The sequence below is a fragment of the Ochotona curzoniae genome, unplaced genomic scaffold (genome assembly GCF_017591425.1).
Source record: "Ochotona curzoniae isolate NIBS_2020 unplaced genomic scaffold, NIBS_Ocur_1.0 contig_908, whole genome shotgun sequence".
Classification (NCBI taxonomy): domain Eukaryota; kingdom Metazoa; phylum Chordata; class Mammalia; order Lagomorpha; family Ochotonidae; genus Ochotona; species Ochotona curzoniae.
The window spans coordinates 4,492,795-4,504,080 of NW_024466607.1; the positions used below are offsets into that span (position 1 = coordinate 4,492,795).

General features: G+C 56.6%; 1 protein-coding gene across 1 annotated transcript; it reads left to right on the forward strand.

Moving 5' to 3' along the window:
- Nucleotides 1-296: 296 nt before the first annotated feature.
- Nucleotides 297-11,261, forward strand: IL17RE (interleukin 17 receptor E). The gene is made up of 15 exons (XM_040995167.1): nucleotides 297-398; nucleotides 1,945-2,052; nucleotides 3,846-3,943; nucleotides 4,159-4,324; nucleotides 4,416-4,555; nucleotides 5,307-5,375; nucleotides 6,147-6,213; nucleotides 6,886-7,061; nucleotides 7,161-7,208; nucleotides 7,287-7,332; nucleotides 7,443-7,597; nucleotides 9,371-9,439; nucleotides 9,725-9,776; nucleotides 9,871-9,969; nucleotides 10,296-11,261. The coding sequence occupies exons 2-15, from the start codon at nucleotides 2,022-2,024 to the stop codon at nucleotides 10,829-10,831; spliced, it is 1,752 nt and encodes a 583-aa protein (XP_040851101.1). The 5' UTR covers nucleotides 297-398; nucleotides 1,945-2,021; the 3' UTR covers nucleotides 10,832-11,261.
- Nucleotides 11,262-11,286: the final 25 nt, after the last annotated feature.

Here is an 11,286-nt window from a genome sequence, read left to right on the forward strand (position 1 = left end):
CACTCAGTTTCTGCCCTTTCCTAGTCCCACTGTCCCTGCCTCTTGTCACGTCCTGGTTCCTGCAGGCTGGGAGGGGAAGCAGGGGTGAGAATGTGGGTATTCACTGTGGACATCAGATCATTTGAGACAGGGAGTGTCCCTGTGCGAGGCCCTTCTACTAACCCATCTCTCCTTTTTCCCCCTTGGGGCCCTTTGCCTTCAGGATAACAGTTTGGCTGGTGAGTCTCATTTGCTGATCCCCTTTTTCCCTACACCCCCTTTTATCCAGATCCCTTGTGGGCCCTCTATTCTGGTTTTTCATTCCCAACCCAAGAAGGCAGAAGCAGGGGAAAGGGGCAGGACCAGCTTTGCTTGGCACTGAGTGCTGCCTAAGGCCCTTGGTGACCTCCATCAAGCAGGTACCTACTCCAGGGCATCCACAACCTGGGAGGAGCAGCAAGGAGGAACAGAGAGGGATGTACAGGGAACACAACATTACCCCTGAGCCCAGGGCTGCGTGGAGGTGACTGCAGTATAGACGGTGTTGTCTGTGGGCTGTGTGGAGGTGACTGTACAGTATAGACGGTGTTGTCTGTGGGCTGTGTGGAGGTGACTGTACAGTATAGACGGTGTTGTCTGTGGGCTGTGTGGAGGTGACTGTACAGTATAGACAGTGTTGTCTGTGGGCTGTGTGGAGGTGACTGTACAGTATAGACGGTGTTGTCTGTGGGCTGTGTGGAGGTGACTGTACAGACTGTACAGTATAGACAGTGTTGTCTGTGGGCTGTGTGGAGGTGACTGTACAGTATAGACGGTGTTGTCTGTGGGCTGTGTGGAGGTGACTGCAGTATAGACGGTGTTGTCTGTGGGCTGTGTGGAGGTGACTGCAGTATAGACAGTGTTGTCTGTGGGCTGTGTGGAGGTGACTGTACAGTATAGACGGTGTTGTCTGTGGGCTGTGTGGAGGTGACTGCAGTATAGACGGTGTTGTCTGTGGGCTGTGTGGAGGTGACTGCAGTATAGACGGTGTTGTCTGTGGGCTGTGTGGAGGTGACTGTACAGTATAGACAGTGTTGTCTGTGGGCTGTGTGGAGGTGACTGCAGTATAGACGGTGTTGTCTGTGGGCTGTGTGGAGGTGACTGTACAGTATAGACGGTGTTGTCTGTGGGCTGTGTGGAGGTGACTGCAGTATAGACGGTGTTGTCTGTGGGCTGTGTGGAGGTGACTGCAGTATAGACGGTGTTGTCTGTGGGCTGTGTGGAGGTGACTGCAGTATAGACGGTGTTGTCTGTGGGCTGTGTGGAGGTGACTGCAGTATAGACAGTGTTGTCTGTGGGCTGTGTGGAGGTGACTGCAGTATAGACGGTGTTGTCTGTGGGCTGTGTGGAGGTGACTGTACAGTATAGACAGTGTTGTCTGTGGGCTGTGTGGAGGTGACTGTACAGTATAGACAGTGTTGTCTGTGGGCTGTGTGGAGGTGACTGTACAGTATAGACGGTGTTGTCTGTGGGCTGTGTGGAGGTGACTGCAGTATAGACGGTGTTGTCTGTGGGCTGTGTGGAGGTGACTGTACAGTATAGACGGTGTTGTCTGTGGGCTGTGTGGAGGTGACTGCAGTATAGACAGTGTTGTCTGTGGGCTGTGTGGAGGTGACTGCAGTATAGACGGTGTTGTCTGTGGGCTGTGTGGAGGTGACTGCAGCATAGACGGTGTTGTCTGTGCAGAGGAGTTGGTGGGAAGCAGATGCAGCCGCCGGCATCTCACTGCTGACAGTACACAGCAGCAGGACCACACATGTCCCGGGGTCTTGACAGCAGCCCCAGCTGATGACTCAGCAGTCTGACACTTGGACAAGTTCTTAATTTGCCCATGTCACAGTTGCAGAATGTAGGCGGTGTAACCGTTCTCCAACCCAGGAGGGATTCTACAGCCCCAGCCATTTGATCTCTCCCCTTCTTTCCTAGGAAGTGCTTGCAGTTCCCAGTCGACCCTGCTCCCCAAGAAGCCTTGGCGTTCTGGGACCTGGCTCTGTCCCTGCTGTATGGGCCTGCATGAGACATCAGATTCCTCAGGTGTGAGGCACGGCCCTTTGGGCTGTTGTAGGAGGAGGTGTGATTCAGGAACAGTTGAGGGGGTTCCGAGGCTCCAATAAGCGGGACTTGCAGTGGAACAGTTACTTGTCCTGTTGTCCGCCGCCTCAGGGACTCAGAGCACCATTCATCCCATAGCATGGCCGGTATTCATGACTGCAGTTTGTGTGTTTTTAAGAAGTATTCATTCTTTGGGAATGGAGAAAGAGGAAGGAAGGGAAGGACAGAGAGAGGAGAAAGAGAGAGCTCTAATTCGCTCTTCACTCCCCAGATGCCCACAGTAGCTTTGGACTCAACCAAGGCCAGAGCCAGGAGCTGGGAAGCCTGTGTCCCTTGTGTGTAGGTGGCAGGGAACTGGCTACCTGAGCCATTAGCTGCTGCTTTCTGGTGTGCATGCTGCAGAAAGCCAGGAGCCAGGGCCCCAACAGATATTTGCATCAGTAGCATAGGGTCTTTTCAGAATACATATTTATTGGGACCAGCATTGTAAAGCCACTACCTGCCGTGTCAGCATGCCATATGGGTGTAGTTCATGTCCTGGCTGCTCCACTTTCTATCCAGCTCCCTGCCAGGGTCCTGGAAAAAGCAGCAGAAGAGGATCCAAGGATTTGGGCTCCATGTGGGAGACCCAAATGGAGCTCCTGGCTCCTAGCTTTGGTCTGGCCCAGCTCTGGCCATTGCAGCCATTTGGGAAGTGAACCAGCAGGTAGAAGATCTCTGGATCTTTTTGTAACTTTTCAAATAAAATGAAAAAAATCTTAAAAATTGTTTATTTGAAAGCAAGAGACAGATCTCCCATCCATTAGTTCACTCCCAAATGCCTGTAGCAGCTGGAACTGTAGCTAAAGCCAGGAATCCAGAACTTCATGCCAGTCTCCCACAAGGGAAACAGTTACCCAACTGCTGTGCCACCCTCCCCTCTCCACCCCAAGGAGTGCCCAGCAAGAAGTCAGAATTCAGCTCGCCTACAGGCACTGCTGTCTGCTGAGGTGCCCCAGCAGCATCTTCACTGTGTACCTGATACCCATTCCCAAATCCTTTCTTTGCCCTCTGTATCTGTTGATGGCTTAGCAATCAATACTACGTAGTAAACATCCCTACCCTGCTTGTGAGTTGGCCATTTCTAATTTTCTAGTATTAGAAATAATATTACAATGAATACCTTTGGAATATAGCTTTTTCTCAATTTAAGAATCTTAGAGCCTGACGTTGTAGCACCACAGGTTAAAACACTATCTATGATGCTGGCATCCTGTATGGGAATCCCAGTTCAAGTCCTGGCTGTTCCACTTCCTGTCAGCTACCCTGCTGATATACCTGGGAAACCAGTGGAGGATGATCCCAGTGCTTGGGCTCCTGCCACCCCCAGGGGAACCCTGCATGGAGTTCTGGCCTCAGCCTAGCTCAGCCCTGGCCGTGGCATCCTGGCCTAGCTCAGCCCTGGCCGTGGCATCCTGGCCTAGCTCAGCCCTGGCCGTGGCATCCTGGCCTAGCTCAGCCCTGGCCGTGGCATCCTGGCCTAGCTCAGCCCTGGCTGTGGCATCCTGGCCTAGCTCAGCCCTGGCTGTGGCAGCCATTTGGGGAGTAAACCCATAGATGAAGAGCAATTTGTTTCTCCCTTTCTCTCTTTGTGTCTGTCTCACTCTGCCTTTCGAATAATTAAAAAATTAAAATGTTACAGAAGAGAATGACTTCCTAGCTTGCAGGGGCCACATTTCCAGGTAGGGGAGGGCACACTGTAGGGCTGGGTACTGAATATACCATACCCTGAGCAGGCCCTCAGGGCAGCTGGCTCTACTTCTCAGTGTGCAAATCCAGGACACCTTGCAAGTTCAGGTTGAGTAAGAGACCCCAGCTGCCGGCACCTGCTCAGGTACTCTCCTTGCCACTCCATCCTTGTCCTGGGCCCCACAGCCCCTCACTGTCTCCTCAGCTGGGGTTAGAGGGAAGTGGAAAGTGTGGAGATGAAGCCTGTCCTATCCCTCAGGCAGTGAGGGGAGTGGACCCAGGAGAGGCTGAGCATGTGGCACCTCAGGTACAGGAGCAGGTATCAGGTATCCCGAAACCAACCATGCTCTCTACGTGCAGAGGAAGCTCAAGCTCCTGGGTAGCTGCTGCCTGCCTGGGAAGGGCCGTCCTGTCTCCACACCCTCCCCAGGCCCCTCTCACAAGGGACTGCGTTCCAGGAGGACCAAGCCTTTGGACCCAGATGCAGCAGCCAGCAGGTCCAGCCTGGGCCCATGCAGGCATACAGGTAAGGCCAGGGGCAGGAGTGGGGATGGCTCAGCTGAGCAGTGCTGCCTGTGGTGAGGCCAGGGCAAGACCAGGGGTCCCTGTGTCCCCAGGGCCTACATTCTCCTTTAATTGGCTGCCTGAGGCTCGGGCCATCCAGGTAACCGTTCCTCCAGGCCCTGAAGTGCACGTGCGTCTTTGTCACCAGTGGGTCCTGGAGTGCGAGGAGCTCAACAGCCCCTTCGAGGCTCAGGTAAGAGTGTCATCCCCTGTATAGTGCCACATTGCGCCATGGTGAGCTCATTGTTCAGAGGGGAACTGTATGGGAGACACACGGTCTACTGTGTCTTTACTAGGTAGGAAGCTTGGCATTAGGGCTCTCTGGATGAGACAGAAATGGGGGGCCTTGTGGTCTGAGGCAGCAGAGCACTGGAGGGGCAGGCATGCCCAACTGCATCTCTCCTCTGCATGGTTCCCACTGTCTTGGTGGTTCTCTCAGTCCCCGGGGGTGGCTTCCCTGAGGAGCCCTGGAATGAGCAGCCAGGTTTGTGCTGGGCACCATCCATCTCCCATGCTTTGTTCCTGCCTCTCACACAGTGTGACTTGCATGCTCCTGTCTCAGGCCCTAACTCCCACCACCGCTGCCAGCTGCCATGATGCCATGTGTACATGTGGCATGGCTACAGGACTGCTGTTGTCCAGCCTCACGCTCTCAGAAGACCCCCTGATGCCACATGCATTAACCTAGCTCATGCTCCTGCAGGCACCTGCCTGGCAGACTGTTGGGGCTTAATTAATGTACCTGTCTCCTGCCCTGGCTCCACTTGCAGCACCTAGAGCAGTGGGTATTTGGAGTCCAGAGCAGAGACCCCATGAGAACATGATGCTCATCTTGTGGAAGGTGCAGGGAGTGTTGGCCAGGGCTCCAGCCCCCTGCCTTTGCCCAGGTACCCACACACTCTCTCAGCCCTTTCTTCTCTCTTCCTTGGCTGCTGCATCAACAGAAAATCGTGTCCGGGGGCCACACTGTTGAGCTGCCTTACGAGTTCCTTCTGCCTTGTCTGTGCATAGAGGTGAGCGAAGGACAGGTATGGGTGCCCACAGGCCTTAGGGGACCCCCCAGCTAGTGCAGCTCTCAAGCACTTCTCTAGTGAATTAAATTTCCATGACACTGGGTGAGATGGACACCAGCTTGGCTGCAGCTGGGCCAGTGGGAAAAGGGGCTGCTGGGCACAGGATCTATGCACTGGAATCCACACCCAAACCTAGCTGCCCGTGCCCGTGCTCCAGACCAGCCCTATGCCTGCAGGGGCAGGATGGCCAGCTTCCCGTGCTGTGTGACAGGTGGTTCCTGCTGGGTTCCCTGTGTTCCCGGAAGCCTCATCCCCTCTGGCCCTGTTTGGTGGCACTCTTCTGAGCCTGTGAGACCAAGGGGACAACATGCAGACTTCTTAGGAGCATGCAGCACAGGCAGGGAGTCCTTCCCTTGGGAGGGTGTGTGCAGACCTGAGGCAGGGTGGATAGCATTCGGTCCGTTCAATAGTGCAGAGGCCCAAGTGCAGTACTCGGGATAGCCAGGAGTCCAGGGAAGGCTCAGGATGGAGGACATGGCCTTCCCTCCTGCTGGGCTGGTGCTGCCCAGGAAACACAGGTGTCTGCTGGCTGCTCTCCTGCACCCTGGAGTTCCTCTCCCTGCTCCAGTCCTGCCTACTCCTTACTCCCCTGCTTCAGGCCCTGGCAGTTCCGGCAGCTTGCCCCACTGGAGTGGCAAGCCAGGGCTGCAGGTGTGAGCAATAAAGGGAAGGCCATTCCTCTGACCCTTGCTCCCCACTGTCTTCTTGCAGGCATCCCACCTGCAAGAGGACTCTGTGAGGCGCAAAAAGTGTCCCTTCCAGAGCTGGCCCGAAGCCTGTGAGTGCTCTTCATGTTGGCCTCGCCCTCTCCCACGAGCGCCGAGGCCTCTGGAGTCAAGCCATCTCTTACCTGCCGTCAGTGCCTGCCATCGAGTTGGGGAGTTCCTATGTCAGTGACAGGGTTAGCACAGGTTAGGCCTGGGGGCCACACAGAGCCTCATCTTGTCAAAAAACATGCCTGCCTTGCCACTCAGTGGTTTGTGAAGCAGAAGCTCTGTTGCAGGTGTGAAGGTAGTGTCATCCAAAGTGCTAGAAGTGCTAGGTGCACTTCGGCATCCCCCGATAGGGTGCACAAAGGCTCGTTGTCATTACAGGTAAGGCCAGGAGGGAGCTCGGATCAGGAGAAGCCTGCGGCAGCCATTGGGAGCCAAGCAAGTCTCAGAGGAGCTGATCTATGAATGAGGCTCAGAAACAGGCAAGGTTTAGAAAGGAGAGAGGAGAGGCGTCCGAGTGGATTGTGATCCGAGGAGCAGCCATGAGCTGGCCAGACGGGCCCAAGGGGGTTAGGGCAGGTAGCAGAAAGGTAGGAGACAGGTCTGGGACGGGGCTTGTTTGTTTAGACCCCTTTGGCACATGTACCCCAGTGTCACTCACCCATCATCTGGAGCCCCATGCCATCCTGGGCATGGCAGGGCTGAGGTCTCCCTCCCACCCCTAACCCCCTGTACAGATGGCTCCGAATTGTGGAAATCTGTGCACTTCACCGATCACAGCCAGCACGATCAGATGGCCATGGCCTTGACCCTCCGCTGTCCACTGAGGCTGGAGGCGTCCTTGTGCCAGAAGCAAGATGGTCAAGGCCTCTGCAAAGACCTCCCCAATGCCACAGCTCGAGAGGCAGATGGGGTGAGGACTGAACCCTTCCCGCTGCCCAGGAAACCATGAGGGGTACGGCTGGGGCACAGAGACCACCTTCCCCACCAGCTGACTCTGCTCTCCCTACAGTGGTATATTTTGGACAAAGTGGACTTACATCCCCAGCTCTGTTTCAAGGTATAACTGTGAGCCAGAGGTGGGGCTCAGGGTGGAGGCAGGTGCCTGGGACCCACTTATGTTTCCTGTGTTCCTTAGTTCTCCGTGGGAAACAGCAGCCACGTTGAATGCCCCCACGGGACTGGTAAGCAGATAAGTGACCTTGATCAGGGCTCCTTCCCTCATTTCACCAAAACCAACCCCAGCCCACCTGTGTCACTCATGACCCAACTCCATGTCCACTCCCACAAGTAGGAGCTCTTGCATCCTGGAACGTGAGCATGGACACCCAGGCCCAGCAGCTACTCCTTCACTTCTCCTCGAGAACACAGGCCACCTTCAGTGCTGCCTGGAGCCACCCAGGCTCAGGGTGGGACACCGAGCCGTCCCCCGTGTACAGTGTCAGCCAGGTATGGGCTCAGAGGGCTGGCCCACTGCTCACAGCACATCCCTGTTTCCTTGTCACACCAGGACACAGAGCCAGGCAAGGCAAGCTAGCAGACCCCTTTAGCTCTTCGTTCGTCTCTCTGTTCTGTTGCCCCTCTTGGGCTGGCTCCAGTCCGTGGGATTGTTGACAGGGCCCTTACAAGGTCAGCGGACACCGAGGACTGGCCCTCGGTGGACTGGCCCAGGCAGCCTTCCCTGACTCCCCCACACTGCTGCCATGTGTCGTGCTGATGCGTTTTCTTTTGTCTTTTTTTTCCTGAGATCATATTTACTTTTTGTATTGGAAAGTCATATTTGCAGAGAGGAGGAAAGACAGGAAGATCTGTCCGATGATTCACTCCCCAAGTGGCCGCGTTGGGTGGAGCTGAGCTGATCTGAAGCCAGAAGCCAGGAGTGTCTTTTGGGTTTCCCATGCAGGTGCAGGGTCCCAAGGCTTTGGGCCATCCTCAACTGCTTTCCCAGGCCACAAGCAGGGAGCTGGATGGGAAGTGGGGCTTCCGGGATTAGAACCAGTGCCCAAATGGGATCCTGGCATGTACAAGGCAAAAACTTTAGCCACTAGGCTACCACACCAGGCTCTGAAGCCTTTCTTGAACCCAGCTGTCTCTGCTGCCCACAATTCTGCCTCCCCAAGGAGTGTGCTGGCTGTCTCAGGAGGAGGTGCCCTGGAAGCTGAAGTGCTTCCTTCCTGCCTGGCACTGTGGACATGTTGAACTCTCACGTGCACTGGCAGGTTCGCTGTGTGCATCCAGTATGAAAACCACAGTCAAGTATGCGTGTAAAATCGCAGCACCAGGCTGACTAAGCAGATCGGCCCCTTCCCTTCCCGTTCCTTCTTGAACACGTGCTTACAGCTGGATTTTTTGCTTTGTGTCTGTGAGGGCTGCAGGGCAGGTGGTAGCAAACATTTAAGACTACACCAAGTTTAAGATGAAGTCACACTGAAGATTGAAGGCAAAGTTATGTAGAAGAGCCTTAAAACTGAGTCAAATCCATGAGTCATTCTGTGCCTCCTAGTGGAGGAGACCATCTGCTTCGAGTGCAGCCAGGAGGGGGGCTGTCAGCTCCCACACGCTGGCTGATGCAGCCTGGCATCTGAGATGGGTCAGGTAGGAGTCAGGGTGTGAATCTGAAAGACAGGAGCTGTGGTCACCTCCATAACCAGGACAGGGTGATAGCCCGCATGAGACAGATGGTAACCCCTTCTGTCTAGTTCAGCATATTTTTACCCAGTGCTGGCTCTGCCCACCCTGGAGATGCAAGAAGAGCCTGCCTGTGGGGCTCCATGTCCAGCTGTAGCCACTGTGACTGCACAAACACTCTGGTTGCATGGAGTAACTCAGGACAGATTCTCATCCTGTTTATATGAAGATACTAGGTGTCAGGGAGGAGAGGTGAAAGCATGTGGTCAGGCGCTTCAGGGCAATAGCCAAACCTGCCCGGGGGCTGCTTTCTGGGGACAAGGCACTTCTTCCTAGTGCTGGGAGCTGCCCTGGCATGCACACCACTGTAGGACTGGGGTAATGTTTGCACCTGCCATCTGTGCCAGGGTGTGGTACCAGACAGGCACGGAGCGTGTTGACAGGTCCTCCAGCCATGGTGGGGAGAGCAGGGGCACTGGGGGGGCTTGGAAGACCCCTCAGAGGTTGGGTGTGGCTGTCAGCCTGGGTAGGACGGGAGGGCAACAGCACAGGCCAAGGTGCAGAGGCCAGCCCTTCCACTCCCTATTCCTGCAGACCCAGGGCTCGGGCCCCGTGACGCTGGAGCTGGTGATCCCCTTCATAAAACCTGAGGACTGTATCCTGGTAAGGAATATCGGCATCCACTCCCCAGGCAATGGAACTGGGTGCTATGTGGCTGCCCTGCCATTGCCGCACATGCGCTCCTGGTCCTCACCGTGGCCATCTTTACGAGTCTGGCCACGTCACACCTGTTCTGTGCTGCGTGGTGAGGTAGACGAGGTGCCCAGCCAGAGCTGCAGGAATTCTTTGGCCCACGGGGACCCCCTTCTCCACACCACATGCCTTGTTGCTCTTCCCTGGAGCAGGGGATGGAGGCCCTGGCTCACAGGGTTGGGGGTTTGCCCTCAGGTGTGGAGGTCAGATGTCCGATTTGCCTGCAAGCGTCGCTTATGTCCAGATGGTGAGTTCTTGGCTGTGGGGAAGGGGGGATGGCAACAGAAGGACCATCCCCACTTCTTGAGGAGCTGGGTGTGGCCTGACCCTGCCTGGCTCAGTCTCTCACAGACACCTAGGGCTGGTGATTGTGGCACTGCTGGTCCTCACTGCCCTGTTGGGAGCTGTCCTGGTCCTTACCCGCTGCCACTCACTCTCAGGTAAACGCATGTGGGGAGAACGGAGGATTTGCACCTGCCTCCCTCCTGTACCTGGCACTGCACCTGTCAGTGCCATCCAAGGGAGCAAGAGGCAGGCCCCCTGGTGGGCAGGGATGGCTAAGGCAGGACTATGGGCCTTTGAGGCAGATTGTACAGTGCCAGGCACTAGGCAGTTGGTGAGGGATGAAAGCCCAGCCTGGGTTGATCTTGCTGAACCTGAGACTCTGGTCCCCTCTGCTTAGGGGCCTGGGCACTCCGCACCCAGTGCAGGGAAAGAAAGGTGGCACTGGGCTGCTCGCCCTTCCAGCTGTTGCTTCTGCCTCCAGGTCCTCGTAGAGGAAGCCCGGTGCTGCTGCTGCACGTGGCCGAATCCGAGGAGCAAAGGCGCCTTGTGGGAGCGCTGGCCGAACTGCTGCGCACGGCGCTGGGCGGCAGACGCGACGTGATCGTGGACTTGTGGGAGGGGACCCGCGTGGCGCACGTGGGCCCCCTGCCGTGGCTGTGGGCTTCGCGGGCACGTGTGGCGCGAGATCGGGGCACGGTGCTGCTGCTGTGGAGCCCAGCCCACGGCTCAGAAGCGGGCGTAGCGCCCCTGCTCACCCTGCTAGGCGCCGCCCCAGGCCCGCTGCTGCTACTGGCACACTTCAGTCGCCTCTGCGCCAAGGGCGACATCCCCCGGCCGCTGCGCGCGCTGCCGCGCTACCGCTTGCTGCGCGACCTGCCGCGCCTACTGCGGGCCCTGGACACGCAGCCTTGGGCATCTGACCCGGGCTGCCTTGCAGCTCGGCAGGGCTGGCGGGGTCGCCTGGAACTGTGCCGAAGGCTGGAACGTGAGGCTGCTGCTGTTGCCGGCCACTCGTGACCGTTTCTCCACAGTCCAGGGTGGCTGCGGCCATGGCGATTCTGGGTCACGGTCTGGAACCCCCTGCACCCTGGAATCCTTGAGGTGTCTTATGCTGGCTTTCAGGTCAGGTGTCCCAACTGGTCCTATCACCCCTTCCCTCCTTCCTTCTCTGTCTGCCAAGGGCAGAGACCGCCCTTTATGGGAGCCCTTCACTCATTTTGGGACAGGGACAGCCCTTGTCCTCACAGCCTCCTGGAAAAGAAGACTGCTCTGGGCCAGGGCGAGAGAGCCAGGGTGACCAGAAAACCTGCCCATCAGCGCAACAGGCTGGTGCTGTGACACAGCCGGTTAAGTCACCTCCTGTCATGCCTGCATTCCAGCTCAGCTCCTGCTAAGGTGCCTGGGAAAGCAGCAGTAAGTGGCTCAAGTGCTTGAGGCCCTTCACTCACATGGGAGACCCACGGGGAACCGCT